This window comes from Capra hircus, chromosome 28 (genome assembly GCF_001704415.2).
Source record: "Capra hircus breed San Clemente chromosome 28, ASM170441v1, whole genome shotgun sequence".
Classification (NCBI taxonomy): domain Eukaryota; kingdom Metazoa; phylum Chordata; class Mammalia; order Artiodactyla; family Bovidae; genus Capra; species Capra hircus.
Window position 1 is genome coordinate 28,309,769 of NC_030835.1, and position 22,411 is coordinate 28,332,179.

General features: G+C 37.3%; 1 protein-coding gene across 1 annotated transcript in view; it reads left to right on the forward strand.

Moving 5' to 3' along the window:
* The window catches only part of TMEM26 (transmembrane protein 26), a 67,617-nt gene extending 45,497 nt beyond the window's left edge, over window positions 1–22,120 (forward strand). The window contains exons 5-6 of the mRNA XM_018042612.1: window positions 14,728–14,804; window positions 17,793–22,120. Of these exons, the coding sequence (XP_017898101.1) occupies window positions 14,728–14,804; window positions 17,793–18,217 (502 nt within the window). The 3' untranslated portion in view covers window positions 18,218–22,120. The remainder of the gene's footprint in view (window positions 1–14,727; window positions 14,805–17,792) is intronic.

The window sequence follows — 22,411 nt, forward strand, 5'->3', positions numbered from 1 at the left end:
GGCAAACACTGATATGCTTTATATCGCTTCGGAAATTCCTTTTCTAGAAATTTCATGTAAATGGGATCATAAAGTGTATGGTCTTTGTGTCTGGCTCTTTCACATAGCGTAATATTTCAGTGATTCATTCCCATTGTTCATTGTATGGGTTGTCAAGCTCTGTTTTAATAGCTGACTAGTATCCTATGCATATACCATGTTTTATTTATCCATTCTGTAGTCAGTTTTCTTGCTATTGAAAATGATATTGCTAGGAACATTCAGTTACAAGCCTTTGTATGCATCTGTTTTCATTTCTCTTGTATAGATACGTAGGAGTAGAATGACTCAATTTTATGTTAAGTACATGTTTAACTTTTTAAGAAACTGCCCAACTGTTTTGCAAAATGGCTATTTGTTATTGCTGTTGTTGTTGTTTAGTTGCTAAGTCGTGTCCAACTCTTTGCGATCTCCTGGAACTAGCCTACCAGGCTCCTCTGTCCATGGGATTTCCCAGGCAAGAAAACTGGAATGGGTTGCCATTTCCTTCTCCAGGGGATCTTCCCAATCCCAGGGATTGGACTCACATCTCCTGCATTGGCAGATGGATTCTTCTCCACTGAGCCACCAGGGATGCCCCCCAAAGTGGCTATACCTATGTAAAAACACCCCACCAGCAAGGTCTGAGAGTTCCATTTTCTCAACATCGTCACCAACACATTTTTTTTTCAGTGTTTATGATTATAACCACTCTAGTGGGCTCATAGTATTACTGGATTGTGTTTTTAATTTGCATTTTCTTAATGATTAATGAAGTGGAGTATCTTTCATGTGCTGATTAGCTTTTTATATATCTTCCTTGGTGAAGTATCTGTTCAAATTTTTGCCCGTTTCACTGGATTAAATTTTTATTGAGTTGTCTATATATTCTGGTTACAAGTCTGTTATTAAATACATAAATGTAAATATTTTTCCCAGTATATAACTTTTCATTTTTTAATGCTGTCATTTGAAGAACAGGTTTTTTTAAAAATTTTGATAAAATCCTATTTATCATTTTTTTCTCCTATGTAGGGCTTTGGGAATCATAGATTCTAAGAAATATTTTCCTCACCAAAAATTAGAACTATTTTTCTCTAATATTTTGACGTAATTTTTGTGTATCTTGAGGTAAGAGTCTAAGTTCATATTTTGTGTTATTTCATTTTGTGTTTTGACATTGTTCCAGCTCTAATTTTTGTCCCAGCTGGGGCCAACTGTCTCAGCACTGTTTGTTGAAAACATTATCCCTTCCCTATTAAAATGACTTGGCACTCCTTGTCAAAAATCAATTGACCACAAATGTAAGGAGTTTTCCAGAACTTTCTATGGTGTGTCTGTCTGCTCTGTGTGTCTGTCCTTATGCCAGTACCACATTAGTGTGATTACTGACATTTTATGATCAGTTTTGAAACTAGATATTCTTCAGTTCCCTAGCATTATTCTTTCAAAAAATTGTTCTGATTTTTCTAGATGCTTTGCAATTTCATATAAGTTTTATTATTAGCTTGTCAAATTCTAAAAAAAAAAAATATTGCTGGAGTTTTAATAAGGATTGTATTAAATCTAAGCCTCTGGCTTCCCTGGTAGCTCCAACAGTAAAGAATCTGCCTGCAATACAAGAGACCCAAGGTTCAATCCCTGGATTGGGAAGATCTCCTGGAGAACAGAATGGCTACCTACTCCAGTATTCTTGCCTGGAGAATTCCATGAAGAGAGGAGACTGATAAGCTACAGTCTAAGGTGTCACCGATTTGGACGTGACAGAGCAACTAACACCGTGATTTCTATCAGTTTATGAAGAAGAGGCATCTTTACAATATTAAGTCTTCCACCCCACGAATGCTACCTATGTCATCACTTATTCAGATTTTCCTTGATTTCTCTTAGCAGTGTTTCATAATTTTCAACATATAGGTCTTACCCCACTTCCTAAATTTATTCCTAAGTATTTTTTTGATAGAAATATTTTCTTAATTTTTTAATATCATTTTCATGTTTTTATTACCACTACATAGAAATACAGTTGACTTCTGTGTAGTAATCTTGTACCCATCGATCATGCTTATTAGTCTTGTAGACTCCTTAGGGCTTTTTACATATAGGAGAATATCACTTGAAAGCAAAGATAGTTTTGATTCTTACTAATCTATATGCCTTTTATTTCTTTTTCTTGCCTTATTGCTCCAGCTAAAATTTCTTATGCAGTGTTGAACACAAGTACGAGTGGGGACTTCCCTGGTGGTCCAGTTCTTAAGACTCCATGCTTCCACTGCAAGGGGTGCAGGTTTGATCCCTGGTTGGGGAGCTAAGATTCCACATGCCATGAGGCATGGTCAAAATAAATAAATAAATGAATTAATATGAGTGAACTTTTAAACCTCAAAGGATAAGCATTCTGTCTTTCACTTAAGGATGTTGCTAGCTGTAGGTTTTGCACAGATATTTTTATTAGATGCCCTTGATCAGTTAGAGGAAATCCCTATCTAGGTTACTGAGAGTTCTTTATTTCTTCTGTTCTCTCTCTTTCTTTCTCTCTCCTTTCTTTCTATGGACATTTAATTGTGTCAAATATGTTCCTGTTTTTCTTATGATCGTTATGTGGTGGCTGTTCTTTATTCTATTAATATAGTGTATTGCATTAACTAATTTTCAGATGGTAAATCAACCTTAGCTTCCTAGGATAAATATCCCTTGGTTATGGTGTATAATCTTTTCTGTATGCTGTTGAATTGGTTTGCTAACACTTTGTTAATCATTTTACATCTATATTCATAAAACACACTGTCTTTTAGTAATATTTTCAAATGGCATTTTTCCTGGCTTTGCTATCAGGGTAATACTCCCTCAATGAATATCTCAAGAATCGTTCCTTCTTTATTTTCTGAAAGGCTCTGTATAAGACTGGTGTTGTTAAAATTCACTTAAGCTGTCTAAGCCTATGTTTTTCTTTGTGGGAAGATATTTATTACCAATTCAATATCATTATTTCTAACAAGGCTACTCTGTTATTCTGTTTCCTCTTGGGTCAAGTTTTATTATATTTTTCATTTTAGGATTTCTTCCATTTTATCTAAGTTTATTTTTCGTATGAAGCTGAACATTCTGTTATTCCTTTATACTTGTGTCAATTCCTGTAGAGTCACTTATTATGGTCCTGCCCTTTTCGTTCTGAGTTGGTCATTTGCGTCTTCTCTATCTTTCCTTAGACTTCTCAGTTTCCTCAGTCTTTTAAAATAACTAATTTTTGGCTTCACTGACTTTTTAATATTATTATTCTGTTTTCTATTTAATTGGTTTGTGTTCTGATATTTAATTTTTCCTTCCTTCTGTTTGCTTTGGATTTAATTTGCCCTTCTGTTTTCTAGTTTCTCAATATAGAAGCTTATTGATTTGAACTCTTTCCCCTTTTCTAGTATGGTATTCAAAGTTATAAATTTCCCTCTAAGCACTGGTTTATCTGCATCTCATAAGCTTTGATATGTTATCTTTTTTTGTTTAATGCAATTCAAATTATTTTCCAATTTCTCCTGTGAGTTCTTCTTTGACCTCTGAATTGTTTAGAAGCAAAGCTATTTGATTTCCATATGGGGATTGCCTGAATTTCTTCCTGCATTTTTTAATCTTAATTCTGCTGTAGTCTGAGAATATACAAAATTAACTCTTTTAAGATATTGAGACTTATCTTGTTGCCTAACATACAGCCTATACTGGAGAATATTCCATATGTGCTTGAAAAGAACATGTTGCTTGATTGAGTGTTTTATAAATTTAAAGAATGTCAAATTGGCTGATACATTTCTTCAGGTCTTCTATATCCTTACTGATTTTCTGCCTAGTTGTTCTATTAATTATTGAGTGGGGCACTGAAATCTTCAACTCTAATTGTTGAATTGTCTGTTTCTTTTTCAGTATTGTCAGTTTGCTTCATGTATTTTGAGGTCCTGTTTTAAGATGTGCAATTTTTAAAAGTTCTTCCTGATGTAGTAATTGTTTTTCATAATGACATGTCACTCTTTTTCTCTAGTAATATTTCTTGTCTAAAAGTCTATTTTGCCTCTCATGAATCTAGGCACTCTATTTTATGACTATTGACATGGACTTTTTTTTCAAACTCTTTATATACCACATATACTCAGAGAAGGCAATGGCACCCCACTCCAGTACTCTTGCCTGGTAAATCCCATGGACGGAGGAGCCTGGTAGACTGCAGTCCATGGGGCTGCTAAGAGTCAGACACGACTGAGCGACTTCACTTTCACTTTTCACTTACATGCACTGGAGAAGGAAATGGCAACCCACTCCAGTGTTCTTGCCTGGAGAATCCCAGGGACGGGGGAGCCTGGTGGGCTGCCGTCTGTGGGGTTGCACAGAGTTGGACACGACTGAAGCGACTTAGCAGCAGCAGCAGCATACTTAAATCTTGTATTTTCCTCTCAGTTAGACAATCTTTGTCCTTTAATTGGAGTGTATATTAATTTCCCAGGGCTGCCATAACAAAATACCACAAACTCAGTGGCTTAATCTAACAGAAACTTGTCTTCTAGCCTCTGTCTTCACATGGCATTCTTTCCAGTGTGTCTGTGTCTCCAATTTTCCCTCTTTTTTCTGGGGAAACCAGTCATTGGATTAGGACCCATGCTAATCTAGTATGACCTCATATTATTTTCATTACATCTGCAAAATCCCTACCTCCAAGTAAGATCACATTCTGAAGTCTAGGTACACACGAACTTGGGTGGACACTTTCTAAGTTTTTAAAAGGTGTTCAATCCATTAATATTTAATGTAATTACTGATGTGGTTGAATTTATATCTGCCATTTTGCATTCATTTTTCTCTACGTCTCATTTCCTTTTTGTTCTTATGGTATTTACTGCTTTAAAAATATATTTAATGAACAATTTTAGTTCCTCTACTGATTTTTCTATTGATGTAAGTAGGGAAGACAATATATATATTTAAATCTTCGCATTCTAATAGTTCCATTTCCTCCCCTTCTTTTTTACTATTATTGTTATATATGAGTCACATCTTTATATGTTATAAACCAAACTACAGTTTTTATCATTACTGTTATATAGATTAATTTTTAAGAAATTAAGATATGATTCTATATTTATATGTTCACTTATATTTACCCACATATTTGAAGATGTTCTTCATTCCGTCTTGTGGAGTTGAGTTACTTTCAGTGTCATTTTTCTTTCAACCTGAAAGACTTCCTTTATTGTCTCATCTAAGGCAAATCTGTTAGCAACAAATTCTTCTCATCTTTGGCAGAAATGTATGTATTTTTTCTTCATGTTTGACAAATAGTTTCATTGTATACAGAATTCTTGGTCAGTAGTTTTTACTTTAGCATTTTATATGTATCATTCCACTTTCTGCTGACCTTCATTATTTGTATTTTCTAATGAGATGTTAGCCATTGTTTTGTTGTTTCCCAGCACAAATGATCTTTTATTTATTTAATTATTGTGCTGTTTTCAAGAGTTACTTTTTCTCTTTGACTTTTGAAAGTTTCACTGAGATGTGTCTAGGTTTGGATATCTTTATCTTTGTTCTTACTATGACTCTGTTGATCTCAGTTCAGTTCAGTTCAGTTCAGTCGCTCAGTCGTGTCTATCTCTTTGCCACCCCATGAACTGCAGCACGCCAGGCCTCCCTGTCCATCACCAACTCCCGAAGTTTACCCAAACTCAAGTCCATTGATTCGGTGATGCCATCCAACCATCTCATCCTCTATCGTCCCCTCCTCCTCCTGCCCTCAATCTTTTCTAGCATCAGGGTCTTTTGAAATGAATCAGCTCTTCGCAACAAGTGGCCAAATTATTGGAGTTTCAGCTTCAACATCAGTCCTTCCAGTGAACACCCAGGTCTGATCTCCTTTAGGATAGACTGGTTGGATCTCCTTGCTGTCCAAGGGACTGTCAAGAGTCTTCTCCAACACCACAGTTCAAAAGCATCAATTCTTCTGCGCTCAACTTTCTTTATAGTCCAACTCTCACATCCATACATGATTACTGGAAAAACCATAGCCTTGACAAGACAGACCTTAGTAATGTCTCTGCTTTTTAATATGCTGTCTAGGTTGGTCATAACTTTCCTTCCAAGGAGTAAGCGCCTTTTAATTTCATGGCTGAAGTCACCATCTGCAGTGATTTTGGAGCCCCCCCAAAATAAAGTCAGCCACTGTTTCCACTGTTTCCCCATCTATTTGCCATGAAGTGATGGGACTGGATGCCATGATCTTCATTTTCTGAATGTTGAGCTTTAAGCCAACTTTTTCTCTCTCCTCTTTTACTTTCATCAAGAGGCTCTTTAGTTCCTCTTCACTTTCTGCCATAAGGGTGGTATCATCTGCATATCTGCGGTTGTTGATATTTCTCCCGGCAATCTTGATTACAGCTTGTGCTTCCTCCAGCCCAGCGTCTCTCATGATGTACTCTGCATAGAAGTTAAATAAGCAGGGTGACAATATACAGCCTTGAGGCACTCCTTTTCCTATTTGGAACCAGTCTGTTGTTCCATGTCCAGTTCTAACTGTTGCTTCCTGAGCTGCATACAGGTTTCTCAAGAATCAGGTCAGGTGGTCTGGTATTCCCATCTGTTTCAGAATTTTCCAGTTTATTCTGATCTGTTGATCCAGGATATGTAAATTAATATTTTTCTTCATACAGAGGACTTTTCAGCCATAATTTCTTCACGTTTTCTCCTCCATTGTCTCTTCTTTCTGAGACTTCTTTTTTTTTACTTTCTTTTTATTAATTTATTATTATTATTATTATTTTTACTTTACAATATTGTATTGGTTTTGCCACACATCAACATGAATCCGAACTTCTATCACAAATAGATACACTTAATTGCATTCTGTAGGTCTCTCAGACTCTTCTTTTTCTCCTGCTTTACTCTCTAGTCTTTAGACTGGTTAGTTTTCACTGATTTATCTTTCAGGTCACTGATTTGTCTACCATCTCCAATATATATGTAGAGTCAAATTGCAGAATTCACCTAGTGAAATTTTCATTTCAGTTCCCATATCTTCAACTCCAGAATTTCTATTTAAGTCTCTTTTTAGTTTATATTTCATAGTTCAGTTATTTAGTTGTTGAATCATTGTCATCATACTTTTCTTTGGTTTATGGAACAGAGTTTTCTTTCATTGTTTGAGGATATGTGTTATAGTTGCTCTGATGTCTTTATCTGCTAAACCCAACAATTGGACCCCATTAGAGTTAGTTTCTAGTGATTGATTGATTGATTGTTGTTGTTTTTTCCTGAGCTGAATCACACATTCCTGTTTCTTTGCATGTCTCATACTCTTTTGGCTAAAAACTAGACATTTTATATTGTGTTGCAATATATTATCCTCAGGCTTCCCCATATGCCTCAGGCATCTTCTTGTTTTTGTTGTCTCAAAAAACTGTCTGAATTTATTCTGAGGATTCTATCTTCCTTGGATTCCAGTCACTGATGTCTCTGCTTGATCTTGTTTTGTTTCTTTTTATTTCTTATTTGTGTCTTTAGTGTGGCTATTAGAGTCACACCTATAACTGCACAGCTTATGACCAGTCAAATGATTTGAGCAGTGATTATGATCAAATGTCTTGAGCCTTTTTGATTTCCACCTTTCGTGAACAAATGGATCTTTTTATGCACTGGAAGCACATCAAAGTTTTCATATTTATCCAGTTTCAAATCTTTACTGACCCTTCTTGGATCATCTCTGCATATGTCTGGCATACATGGAGATGTTACCTAGCCTTTCTCTGGCTCTCTTGTTTTCGGAGTTTCTCCATTAAATTTCAAGTTAGTCAACCACTCACCCCGACTGGGATTGCAACCTCAAAGTAGCAAAGTTTTTGACTTCTCCATTCATTTCCAACCAAATTTGTTACCTTCACTGACCACACCTTTAACCATGGGATTTCACACTCTACTCCAAATCAAGTCAGTATACTCTGATTACAAGGAGCTTCTGGTTTTCATTGTCAAGCTCTCCCTGTTGTAAAAACCACTACTCCGATTGACCAAGACAATTTTAACATTTCCCTCATCTTGACTAAACTTTAAAAAGGTTTATTCCTGCATATAGGCCTCTGATTTTCCTTTCCTTAAAGCATTTATTTAAAAAAAAACACTTGGGGTTGTAAATTCTTCCTCTGTCCCTTTGAGATGCAAGTCTTTTCTCACCCTCTTTCCAGTTTTATAATATGACCCAGGAATATCTTTCTTAAGGATGTAAGAGCTATCCCTTTGAAATTTGATCATCAAGAAAGATAGCACTTCTGTCTCCTAGACTCTTTGGGATGATAGGAACATAACTTAGATGAGTGCCAATAAGTAAATACAGATGGCCTAATCACATTGACCAACTTCCCTCTTTAATGTCCTCTAGTACTTTTCCACTGGTTTACCCCCCTGTTTAAAAACGCTTCTGCCTTTTGTTTCAATGGGGGTGAATTCAGTCTCTCTCCCTTACTGCAATGACCTTCAATGAAGTCTTCATTTATTTAATTGTCTGATGCAATTTTTCCTTTACATACAAAGCTGGAGGGATAAAGGAATATCCCATGGGCAAGAATGTCTTAGATACTCACTCTTCTTAACTAAAGTTCTACCAGGTTTTCATGAATAAATTACTCAATTTATTATTTGCCTTTGGTTTATTTCCAGAGATATGAAGTGGTTGTTTTTGATAATTTTTCCATTGTTATGTATGTTTGCTGTGGATAGGGTTTGCTGACCATTTCATTCTGCTAAAGCCACCCTCCAGCATTTTAACAAGTCTAAATTTCCATATAGTTGCCAGCAACAGTTAAGTGGTTATTTACACCTTTGGAGATCACTCTGTGCAGTCTTTTTTTGAACATAGATCATCTGTTGAAAAGAAAAAACACATTTGGTAAAATGTTCCTGTAGCCTTATTGCAACTTCACTGTAAATATTTGACCAAACAAAGGAGAGTTTTTCTATGTTCATACTGTGTGTTCTTTTAATTTAGCTCTCTTTGCTTGGTGAAACATTTCTTCCAGGTTAGATTAATACTTCATTTCCTTTCGTTCCTTCTCTCTCTCTCCCCTTAATTTTTCCCCTCCTCTGAAGAGCTTGTCAGATGCTTTTTAGAAAGCTAGAGCAAGTCTATCCACTGATTATCTGTTATTTATGGACGAATTTACACTTCCAAGAGGACATAGTTAAGCAAATTAGCAATGCATGAAAACACACCCTTACACATGCATAAAAAATGAACTCAGAATGCCATAAAGACACAATTAGACAAGACACAATAAAACTAGAAGAGAACATAGGCAAAATGCTATGCAATATAAATCATACCAATGTTTTCTTAGGTCAATCTCCCAAGGCAATAGAAATAAAGACAAAAATAAACAAATGGGAGCTAATCAAGGGTACAAGCTTTTTTATAGCAAAGGAAGCCATAAACAAAATGAAATAACCTATGGAATGGGAGAAAATATCTGCAAACAATGTGACCAATCAGGTTTAATTTCCAAAGTATACAAACGGCTCACACAACTCAACAACACAAAATAAATAAATAAATAAATGAGCAGAAGAACCTAAACACACATTTCTCCAAAGAAGACATACAGCCGGCCAATAGGTACATGGAAAGATGCTCAGCATCACCAATTATTGGAGAGTGCAAATCAAAACTACAATGAAGTATCATCTCTCAGTGGTCAGAATAGCCATCATTACAAAGTCTAAAATAACAAATGCTGGAGAGGACATGGAGAAAAGGGAACCTTCCTACACTGTGCTGGGAATGTAAATTGGTGCAGCCACTCTGGAAAACAGTATGGAGGAGCCTCAGAAAATTAAAAATAGGCTTGCCCTATGATCCAGCATCCTGGAGGAAGGCATGGCAACCCATCCCAGTATTCCTGCCTGGAGAATCTCCATGGACAGAGGAGCCTTGTGGGCTACAGTCCATGGGATCACAAAGAATCAGACATGACTGAGTGACTAAGCACAGCACAGCACAGAATGATCCAGCAATCTCACTCCTGGGCATATATCCAGACAAAATTATAATTCAAAAAGACACAATGCACTCCTACGTTCACAGCAGCATTATTTACAATAGCCAAGACAGGGAAATGATCTAAATATCTATTGACATAAATATCTATTGTATACAATGGATATTAGTCATTAAAGATGAATGAAATAATGCCATTTTCAGCAACATGGATGCAACTAGAGATTATCATACTAAATGAAGTAAGTCAGAAAAAGACGTATCATATGACACCACTTATATGTGGAATCTAAAGTATAACACAGATGAACCTACCTACAAAGCAGAAACAGACTCACGAACATAGAGAACAAACATCGTTGCCAAGAAGTGGGGTGGAGAAGTGATGGAAGTTGGAGTTGGGGTCAGTAGATGCAAACTCTTACATATAGAATGGAGAGACAACTGGTCCTACGGTATAGCATGGGGAACTATATTCAATGTCCTGGGATAAACCATATGGAAAGGAATTAAAAAAAGAACATATATATACGTATAACTGAGTCATTTTGCTGTCCAGCAGAAATGAACACAACATTGTAAATCAATAAACTTAAAAATTAAAAACAACTAGCAGTGCATGACTTTATCTTTAGTTTTTCACTCAAGAGTTTTGGTGTACTGATCTACCAAATGTCAGTCTTTTATCCTCCTAAGTTTTCCAAGTAGAGAAGTGATACTCACATCTATAATTATACTTCAAAAGATCTTTTGTCTCTCTATGAATAGAGTCCATTGTCTGCTTACATGCTTGTCAGCTGACATTTCTGAAGATAGATTACACATGAGAAAATGGGGCAAGACAAGCGGGGGAGACAGTTACACAACAGAGACAATGTTGGATAAATTCATTCCAAAATTCCTTCATAAGTTTGGAGTGTTTGCCATTTAAGCTTAGTGATTTAATTATATTCCAGCATTTAACCTTCCTGAGTAAATTTTACTGCCTGAATTCATAATGCAAATTTGCTCCAAAGATTTTCTGATCATCTTTTCATAATTTATGTTTGATAACTTTACTAATACATTTGTCAATACCCACATCCTCCCATACTGCATGTGCTCAGAGAACACTTGCAAAAAATACATATTCAGTATCATAGAGTTAGAATCTTATTTAGGGTCAAGGTCGGTTTATCATTTATCCCTATTTTGTATAATAATGAAGTTAAAGCACAAAGTGTTTAAGAAGTATGTTCCCATAATAAAAATACTATTACTACTACTAATAGTAGTGGTTGGTAATATTTATCTCTTGCTGTGTTCCAAGCACTGCTTTAAGGGTTTCAGTTGTGATAAGTTATTTAGTCCTTACAATAACACCATTAAGTAGAGACCATCAGTATCAGGATTTTATAAGTTTAACAGTGGCAGTCAAGAGAAGTTGTGACAGTCTCAAGGTTACCTAGTAATATATATATATAGCTTGTAGCACTCAACTATGCTTAGCCTGTATCATGTGCTGTTCTGAGAGCTGATTTTATATGTTTAACATATTTAAACAACATGTAATACAACTATCAAATAAAATCCAGTAGCCATTATTACTGTCATTGAAAGTGCATGAACTAAAGCAGGAGAAGATCCCTTGGAGAAGAAAATGGCAACCTACTCCAGTATTCTGGCCTGGAGAATCCCAAGGACAGAGGACCCTGGCAGGTTACAGTCCATGGGGTCGCAAATAGTCAGACATGACTTGACTTAGCAACTAAACCACCAAACTAAAGCACATAGGTATTATATTATTTGTTCATATTCATGTAGCTGGTAAATGATTAGTCTGGAATTGGAGGCCCATGCCCTGTCTTTCTGGTGAGGGTTAGAGCTGATGTTTGAATTCTGGCAACCCAGCACCAGAGTTCATGCCTTACCATTTCTTTCTGCTGCCTTGCAGACAAAATTGCACCTGAGGTTTTTGGTAGAATTATTGAAGTCTGAGATGAGAAGAAACTTCAAAAGTGACCATCTATGGAGAAATCTATTTTACATCTCTTGCAAAATCCTCTCCAAAATGTTCTCAATAAGTTTTTGTCCAGACTTTCTTTGAACATTTTCACTAATAGAGAATATACTAACCCCAGGGGCAACTCATTCTATTTTGAGTTAATATTATAAGAAAGTACTTTCCTCTATTGTGATGAAATTTGGATTCTTATAGGTGCAGCTAAAATCCTTTGAACCTGAATTGGTTCTCTGAAGTCACAAGAAATAAGTTTAATTCATTTTCAGATGATAACGCTTTCAGTTTTTAAGGAATCGTCTGGTTTTTAGTTTCATGAACTCTGCCACGTCTAACATAGCTCTGAGGTCTCTCACCATCCAAGACTCTCTCTTTTGGACCAAAGACGTTTTAAACGTTCCTCCTACAACATGAAGGCAGCACATAATATTTCAGATATACTCTGAACACTGTAGAACAGAGCAGGGCTAAAACTTTCCATTTTCTTCATGGAAATACTATCACGTAAAGGTTAAAAGGGTGGATGCGAAAATCACTGGCCAAATAGGGATCATAAGTGTACCCATTTGTTGAGCCGGTATGAGGATTAAGTGTGACTGCAGAGCTAAATACTTAGAAAACTCCCTGACACATAGTATGAGCTCAGAAACTGCAGGTAAGATTATTTAAAAATCCAGGCACTTATTGAAGGTTTGCTAAATGTAGACATTGAAACTGCAAAGGGAAAATTATAGATCACATTCCCCAGGCATTTGGATTTAAAATTCTTGACTTATACTTCTTGGGAAGTGATCTATGATTGCATTTGATTTTGGAAAATCAAAAATTATGTCACACTGTGGACTCATAATTAGATAATAGGAAGGGAAAATCCTTGAGCCTTTTGAATGGCTGCTATGAAGTGCCACCTCTTCTATCCTATTAAAGGTCATTCAGTTACACCCTGTCAAGATCTCTGGGGATCCTGGTTGTGTCTTCTGGGGTATTGGTTTCCGATCCAACCTCCAGTGTCATATGTGCATAGGAGAAGCCTTCCATCAGCAGCAGCAACCAACTCAGGGATGAAATGTGAAGTGCAACAGAATCAAAAGCAGGGCCTGCAGCCACCCGGTAGAGAGCTTCCTTTGGGGAGTCATTTACGCAGTTAGGAATCCACCTAACTGTACTCACACCCAGAACATTTCTTCATCTTGCTAATAAGAACACCACGGGAGGCTTTTTCATGAGCCTTGTTTAAATCCAAATGTCTATTATTAATTTATATATCATTACCTGCTTAGTAACCCTAACTATTTTTAAAGAAAAGGAAAGAGAGAGAGAGAAAATAATCTTAGATGAGTGCTTTTGTTCTCAGGAAACCTATGATGATTCCTAGTAATTACTGTTCTCTTCAATACAGGCTCTCAGAAATCTTTCAAATAACCAGTTTTATAATCTAACTGGGGATTAATAGTAAATGCACTTTTATAGTTCAAGATATACTTTTGCTTCGTTTTGAAAGTTAAGACCTCATTTTTTGTCAACCTTTTCTGCGCCATCAACTGCCAGGACAGATAATGATGGCTTAGAAATCTCATTTACAAATTCTCTCAGAGTTTTGAGATCTAATTTTTCAGGACTTCAATACTTGGAACATTTAAAAACATCCCTTACAATCACCTCATTGAATTTGGTTTCAATTACTCTTCCCTGATGTTTTTCTATCCCTCTCCATTCTGGAAATCCCTCTTGACAGAGGAGTTGGCAACAAAATCTGTTATTACACCACTAACCTCAAATTGATAACTTCCTTTGGGTTTTTGCTGTAAAAGAGTGACTTTGATTCTTCTTTCATATCCTTTATATTTTTGTAACCTCTATTCTTCCTGGCTTTAGTCTTTGAGACCATTCTCCTCGGTCTATGACATCTGTACATTCTCCAGGTATGGATCCTTTTGTACATGCAACAATTCCTTCCATAAATATTTGCTAAGTGACTGTTATTTCCCAGGTACTCTTTTAGGCACTGGGAAGCCAGCGGTGAATGAAACAATCATATTCCTTGATTCGCAACTGAAACACGTTCAATTGTGAATGAAATAATTTACCTCCTAGTGTCCACTGTAAATCTTTGATTATTGGATTTATCCTCCCACTTTTTTCTCCAGCTGAGGATGGAGTTTCTTTTACATGCTAAGCTCTTAATTGTTGAGCTTTATCTAACCCTTTGGAGAGGGATTTTTAAGTCAGAGTCTTGGGAACCTGGGACAGTTTTCACTTTCTGTCCTTCAAATTTCTTGAAATAACCCCTCTGAATTTTCAGGTTAATATCTAACTTTTGTCCTATAATGCTTCTGTCATTCTGTAAAACGAAATTCAGCAATACGGGACCGAGAGGTTTTGCCATGATTCACATAGATGTTGCCACATGTGGAAGTTGGGTTTTAAGTTTCATATTTTTAAAAACTTCTTTTTCATTATTTCATTTTAATCATGCATGATTTTTCACAAATATCTCGGTGATCACCAAGATAATATCTTATAATATTAGATATTATACCCTAATAAATGAGAGCTGTCAAAATATCTTGGTGCCAAGATATTTTGACAACTCTCATTTATTAGAGTATAGTCAAAAAGGAGAGAAAAGAGGAAATATTTTTCTGCATGTGATCATGTTTTTCATCGCTAATTTAAAATATTGTCTACATCCCAGGAACAGCCCTGCCCTGGTCTATTCCATCCTTGTTATATGGACCTGGAGCATGCTACAATTTCCACTTGACCTGGCAGGTAAGTATCTGATGTTTGTTCAGAGAAACCGAAAATAACAGCTCTTGATTATGAAACTGTAATGAAGCTAAGGACTCATTTGAGAGGACTATCATTTTTTTATCACTTAGATATCTCAGTGTTAGTTCCAGCTCAGTTTAGAAGAAAAGCGGGTTGAAGCTGGGGAGAGCCACAAGAAGGTTCTCTTCGGGTACCTGGTGAACCTGAGGTAGTTGAGAGGATAAGAGCACAGCCTTATGTCCATTTCACACAGTGGTTCCATCACTTCTGAAAATTAGTTAGCCTGTTTTTCATCCATGAAATAAGGTTGATAATTGTTGTAGTGAGGGTTGAGTGTTCTTTTGGTGACAAAAATAAGATGTAGTTTGCAACAATTGTGCTTATTAGCATAGTTACTGGCATATAAATGCTATCTCTTGATATTTTTAAGGGGTCATTTTCATTCTTTTGTCAGACCTTTGTATTAGAATGTCGAAAGGAATAAGAGCAGTTTCAGGGCCACATGGAAAACTAAATTTTTTTCCTCAGTAGTGGGTCTTATACTCCGCTGGGCTTATTTTAATAAAGACATAAATCCCCTAAGCCTTTGCCAGAAGTAAACTGTTCCTCAGGCATTTCATACTGATGATCCAGTGCTACGTTATCCAGTACAGTACCCACTAGCCACATGTGGCAATTTAAAGTTATTAAAATTAAATCAAATTAAAAGTTCAGTTCCTCAGTCACACTAGCCTGCTCAGTGGTCATACATGGCTGTGTTGTTAACACAGATATAGAATGTATATATTTTTATTAATACCGATGGTTTTATTGTACTGCATTGACCTGGAGTGAGCCTATAAATTCTAGGGGCCCTAGAATTTTGATGTGGCAATTCTCCTGGATGCCATTTCACTCTGAATAAGTTCTTGGATTGAATAGTTATATTTTCCTCAAATCTGATTCCTCTCTTATGGAACCCTACCTGATGACCTCAGGGGTAGAATGAATTTTTGTACAAAGATATTTAATTTTTCTGCATCCTTTTCGGTCCACTTTGATAAGCACAGAGGTTTCAGAGGCCATTTTAGACCTTATCATCCACTTTTGCAAAACAAAACTGTCAATAGAATAGATGGAAAGCATAGCTGTGGCTTTTTGGAAATGCTCAGAACCTAATTATGAGTTAATAATTGCAAACAAATGTATACAAATAAGTACACACACACACACACACACACGTGCTCTATACCCATTGATCAGCTGGTGTCCTCTGCCAGCATATTAGGCACCATCAGTTTAGATGTTGAATGATACCCTCAGGAAATCCTCTGGGAGACATTTCCTGACCCTAACATCTTAGGAAAGACTATTATTGATCTTATCTTGGTTTTTCTTTTGTCATTCCCGCTGCTCGTCCTCCCCCTCCCATGTCTTGTGGTTTATAGCCTCACTTAGAAAATTTTTATTTAAGAAAGAAATTTTGTAAACTTTCATGGGCGATAATGTTATGCAGCTGTTTGAAAAACAAAGACCAAATGTTACTTCTGACTAAATCACTATTGTATTTTCCAACAAACAGTACATTATGTGCACCCATATCAAAGCGGCTTCATAGTATTTGCAGGCTCCAACAGACGAAGGCATTCTTTGTTTGAAAACTCCACGTGGAAGGCTGTGTTATTATAAAAGGATTATTTTCTGCCCTTGACCCTGAATTAAATTTACATTTTAAAAATTAAAACAAATAAGGTTCCATTGTTGATTGGACCTCCTTTTGTTCAACTGGAAAATCAGTAATTATATCCAGTCTTTCTTGTAAACTGTGAAATAAAACCATAAGGAATTAGACAAAATACAATAACAACGGCAGTTATTTGGGCTTTTTTCCCACTACCATTAGAGAAATATGTTTAACATGACTTAAGTTTGAATTTGAAGAAGCACTTGAATTTTCACAACACAATTTACATAGAGGCCTAAGTGAGTCAGCCAGTAAATAGGTAGGTACCAAAGAAAGGATGCAGAAGGATCTTGGCCATGTATACTCCGGTTCATCTTCCAAATTTAGCAGCCAGGTAAGTCATACATTATCTCAAGGGAAAGATGGACAGGGAGAAAGGAGAGTTGCCAGGGTGTTGCTGCTGCTGCTGCTAAGTTGCTTCAGTCGTGTCCAGCTCTGTGCAACCCCATAGATGGCAGCCCGCCAGGCTCCCCCGTCCCTGGGATTCTCCAGGCAAGAACACTGGAGTGGGTTGCCATTTCCTTCTCCAATGCATGAAAGTGAAAAGTGAAAGGGAAGTTGCTCAGTCATATCCGACTCCTAGCGACACCATGGACTGCAGCCCACCAGGCTCCTCCCATCCATGGGATTTTCCAGGCAAGAGTACTGGAGTGGGTTGCCACTGCCTTCTCCACAGGGTGTTAGTCTAATGGAAACAAAAAGAATCAGGGAATAGGGGGCCCTCTCCTCAAAGGTATCATTGTTCTGCAGTTTTCAAAGGAGGAAACTGCAGGCCCAGGCAGCCTAAGTAACGCGGCCAGCATCTTGCTGTTAGAAAGTAAGGAAGCCAGAAGCAGCAGCCAGACTCCCTGACTTGAGGCCCAGAGTACCCTGCTGCCCTGATGCCTCCCTATGCTGCAGACTTCAAAGACAGACAGGGCGGTTTCTTCTGTTCTTTATCTAGCTAGTTAATGGTGCTTTCCCCAGTGTGAGGACTTGAAGGTGAGCTGGATTTTTTTTTTACATGGATAGAAAATAGAGGCTGGTTTTCTTTCATGTGTTTGATTGGACTGAAAACAGATGATGCATTTTGAATATAAAATGATGAAGGCTGTCCAATGGCAGGGTGGTTTCAGCTGTTTCTATGCCCCTGCCCCGCAGAATGAAATTACAGGCTCACTCCCAATCATGAACTAGCCTAGCCCCAATGTTTGATGGCTTTTACCCACTCCATTCTTTTATGCATTTCAGAGACCTGCGTTAATTGGCCTGTCTTGTGTTTTCAGTACAGAATGTCGTGTGCCCTGTGTCCATGACAACGAGGGGGTTCTCCAGCCGGTTCTTCTGCCAATACAGTGCCGACCTATGGAACATTGGAATCAGTATCTTCATACAAGATGGTCCCTTCCTTGTTGTGCGGCTCATACTCATGACCTATTTCGAAGTGATCAACCAGATGCTAGTGTTCTTTGCTGCCAAGAATTTCCTGGTGGTTGTGTTACAGTTCTACCGCCTGGTGGTGTTGGCCTTGGATGTACGCGCTTCCTTGCGAAGTCAGCCGGAACGCCTGAAAGGAGAGCGCAGATGCCCGGATGCACCTGCTGAGTGTGGGGTCTCACCTGAGGCCTGGCCAGGCGGTTCCATGGAGGCCTTGGCTATTCCTTTACAGGCCTCGCCAGTCACCTCCGACGACTCCCACCCCACACCATAGTTAGTCTCTGACAGCAGCGTGCAGCTAGACAGCTTGACTTTTCTGGTTCGTCTTTCAGACAGAATCTTCTCTCTTTTTTTAGCTTTGGCATATAATAATTTTCAAAAGAACAACATAAAAAGTGATCTTAAACCAAAGCTGAGGAATTTTCTTTTTTGAACGGAATGAAAAGAACTTTGATTAGTGGCTATCGCTACAACTTCTGTGTGATGGTATCAGATGTTAGAGTTGTTCAACGACTAAGTGATTTGTTTGTTTTGAACTGTTTGAAAAGCTGTGGACCGGGTGAGAGTGACATGCCCTCAAGAGATTTAATGCAGACAAACTGTCGCGGCTGTTACCTGAAAATGGAGCATCTTTGAACTTTGGCTCTATTGTCAGACTATCTCATCTGATCTTTTCTGCAGTGTCCCTCTGACATCAAAAAATGTACATTCAGTGAATGTAGAACAAATGGAGGGAAAAGTGCCTTTAAAATTACCTCACTGTGGGCTGGAAACAGTGAAAATCTCTGCCCAGCTGCCATAGCATCAAGAGCCCTATTCATCACTGCATGGACCTTCCCAGGAAAATCATTTTTCTGGGCTGCTGTGGTCTTCTGTCATGGTGCATATGCTTTTCTGGAAATGTTATTGCTTTGGCTTGGGTGCTGCAAAATTCACAGCCAGCCATTTTGGTTACAGATCTACTGGTTGTTGGGCAGGAAATACTGGTAATGCTGACAGAGTCACAATTTCCACTCTGAACATGATCTGCAGTCTTCGTCAGGATTTCCCTTAACTCCACTTTACCATTTTCTATATTGCCAAGTCGAATTATGTGGGTTGATGCAAGAAAGCACTGAAGCAGTGAATAAAGGTATTTCAGGCCCTTTAAGTGGTACCACAATCGCTGGCGTCCGCCTGCAGTCCTGGGAGCGCCTCTGAACTGCCACTGCTGGAGCTGGCCTTTGGTCTCGGGAAGATGGTGGTGATGGAGGCTTGCATTAGCCCTCCTCACCACCGACAGCCCTTGATGAGTGACGAGGGTCAGAAAATGCCACAGCATTGTGGAAATCAGGAAATTCGCTTTTCTTCCCTGCATTATGACTGCATTTCCCCAGTACTGAAATAGCTGTATTTTCCTTTCATATGCCTCTGTACGTTCCCGTTGGAGGTGATTCAGAACCTTTTAAAATGATTTTTGCTTTTAAAGATACAGTGTGAAAACTTACCTGGCTTTATAGCAGTAATTATATAAGGCAAACAACTCCAAAACTGTTCCTTTAGGGTTCAAAGCATAATTCCACCCTGTTATTATGCTCAGGAATTGAAAGGGACATTAAAGATAAGGCAGGGTGTGAACTTAAATTGGATATGACCTAGGGACACCCAGTTGGGGCAAATTTTATCTATAAATCTGTGTGACATGATATCTGTTCAAATTATTTAATACTTGCATAGACAAACTTTTTATACAGAAAAATTAATATTTTTCAGTTAATAGTTTCTTTGGTGCTTGATAATGTTTCTGTTTCTTTTCTTCCTCATGTTTCTAATTTTAACAATATGATGATTGCAAAATTACACATGAAAATAATAAGAGTACATTTAGAATTTTCCATAATAATTTTATGAAAAGTTAACATCAGGAAATTGTGTTTATATAAAGAACTTGATAACTTTTAAGGGCATGTTATTTAAAACGTTTAGCAATTAAACACAAAATAATAACTTCTATTTTTAAAGATACTCAGCTGAATCTGCTTTTATGTTGACTGTCTTATGTTGAATGTTTTCCTCTACAACATGTATGTGCTGCTTATTATTGCAGATTTGCTCATGGGCATGCTTTTTATGTTTTAATTTTTCTTTTCCAGCAAAACAAATATTGGGCCTCTAAAAATAGATAAAGTATGAAGAAGTATGGCTGTTGTGCAGATATTTTTAAAATGCTTTTGACTCTGAGACTTGGCTTGGCTCAGTGAATGAGTTTCTAGTATTTAAGTATTTTGTAATTAGCAGTCCTCCAAAGGCCTGGGAAAAAGAAAGTCCAGAGTCTAGCTTTACCCCACTGCCAGGAAGGCAGAGAGCACCCAAGACAATCTTAGCAAGTTCGTGCATGCTAAGTCACTTCAGTCACATCCGACTCTGTGAGACCCTACAGACTGGAGCCCGTCAGGCTCCTCTGTCCGTGGGATTCTCCAGGCAAGGAAACTGGAGTGGGTTGCCACTTCCTTCTCCAGGGGATCTTCCTGACCCAGAGATTGAATCCATATCTCCCGTCTCCTGCATTGGTAGGCAGGTTCTTTACCACTAGCGCCACCTGGCAAGCTGTCTCAACAAGTAGTGGAGGCAAAAGAGACACATGTTCTGCAAGATTTTCCAGGAAAGACTATTAAGGGAAACATCTGCTAACCTGACTGCCAGAACAGCCACTCTCTTGGACCTTTTTTCATAGTCAAGAAAATCTATATTCATTTAGTTTATTGAAAAATAAAACCTAAGTTCAGGTTGTATGCCTAGGACCCTTGATGAAAACTTAAAACTTGACTTAGTTAATTGCATGTTTTTATTGTAGTTTGCTAAATATTGTAATGTTTGAAAACATCCATTTATAGTATTATGGCTATTTTTTGAACTATTAAAACATTTATAGTGTTTGCTGTAAAGTGCCCTGGACAGCAGTTACTTCCCAGAGGCTGACATTCTGGGACTGGCTTCTGCTTTATCTGCACAACATAACTGACTTATACCATTCATATAATGCAATACAGGCCATACATCTCTACCAACCCCTCACAGACACAGAACATCCATATCCTCACCACTGAACAAAGTGGTTTATTTGTGGTTGTTGGTGCTGTTGTTGTTATTACTTTGGTTGCTATTTAATTGCTGGATGAACTCCGTTGAATGTCCTTCCTAAAATCCTGCCATTTCATTTGTGAGACGACAGAGTGGCGCTGTGTAGAAACATGCCTCACAATCATCTTCTGGACTTTGTCTACTTCCTAGAGGACATGACTTGCCACTGCAAGACTAGTGAACTGTCTTTCTCTTTTGACTACTCTGTTAATTTTTTATTTAAGCTGGAACAGATAACATGAGGAAATGGAAATTTTTGTTGGCCAATAATATTCTTTCTAATCTTCCAAAGTGCAGATTGTTACACAAATGCATCAGTTACCTCTGTTGTAGCTCCACTAACAAAGTGAAGGGTAGGAGCACTTCAGGCTTTTGAAGATAAAAAGGATGTGGCCGAGAACTATAGGGTTCAGTATCATAATAGTAATTGTTAACTTGTTATTTCACAGATCTTTCAAAGCCTTGGGAAGGCGTGCATTTTAGTGCACATACTTGGGGATTTCCACCAAGGTTTCAGAGTTCACACTGACTCTTGTTATCTTCGGCAGTTGATCTCAATGACTCTTAACCAACTCTTCTGTTAAAAGAGAAAAAAGGATTGCACAGAACCACTGTTCCCCCTTCACTCTACATATATGTATGACATACACGCTGACATACATCTAGAGCCTTAGATATGTCAGTGAAAAGCCAAATCATCTAGAAATCTAAAAACAGAAGAGAGCATTACTTTTTTTCCTCTAATTTTAGGCTTTGTTTTTTTATTTAATGTACATTCTAATCCTCTTGCAGTAACATCTGATTTGGAGTTAAACTAGGCAGCTTGAGGAGGTTTATAGTTTTGAGGCTTTAAATAACAATCCACATGATGGGAGTAACTGTAAGCAATGTTTAAATAACTATTGCGCACTTATATTTCATGGGTGTCCATCCTCTAAATCTTTCTTACTAGAATATTTTATAAGAATATTTGCTCTGAATGTTTATATTTATACTATTTGCTATGAATGACATTTGTATTGTATTATATACATTAAATAGTTTGTGTAGAACTCTATCAATGTTTGTTTTTATGCCTCCATTTCCGATCTTTGTTCTCTACTGTAATTCATTTCATTTAGTTTTTAAGCTCTGGCTTAAAAAGAAAACTGACTTATTTAGAATGTGATGAAAGTGGCATTTCAAACTAGTGAAGAAAGATTGACCAATTTTATAAATGATGTTGGGAAATTCTGCAAACCATCTGGAAAAAATAAAGTTAATTTTTTATCTCATGCAATATATAGAAATGAATTCCAGATGGACTGAAGATCTAAGTGTAAAAGTAAAAACTCTAAAATATTAGAAG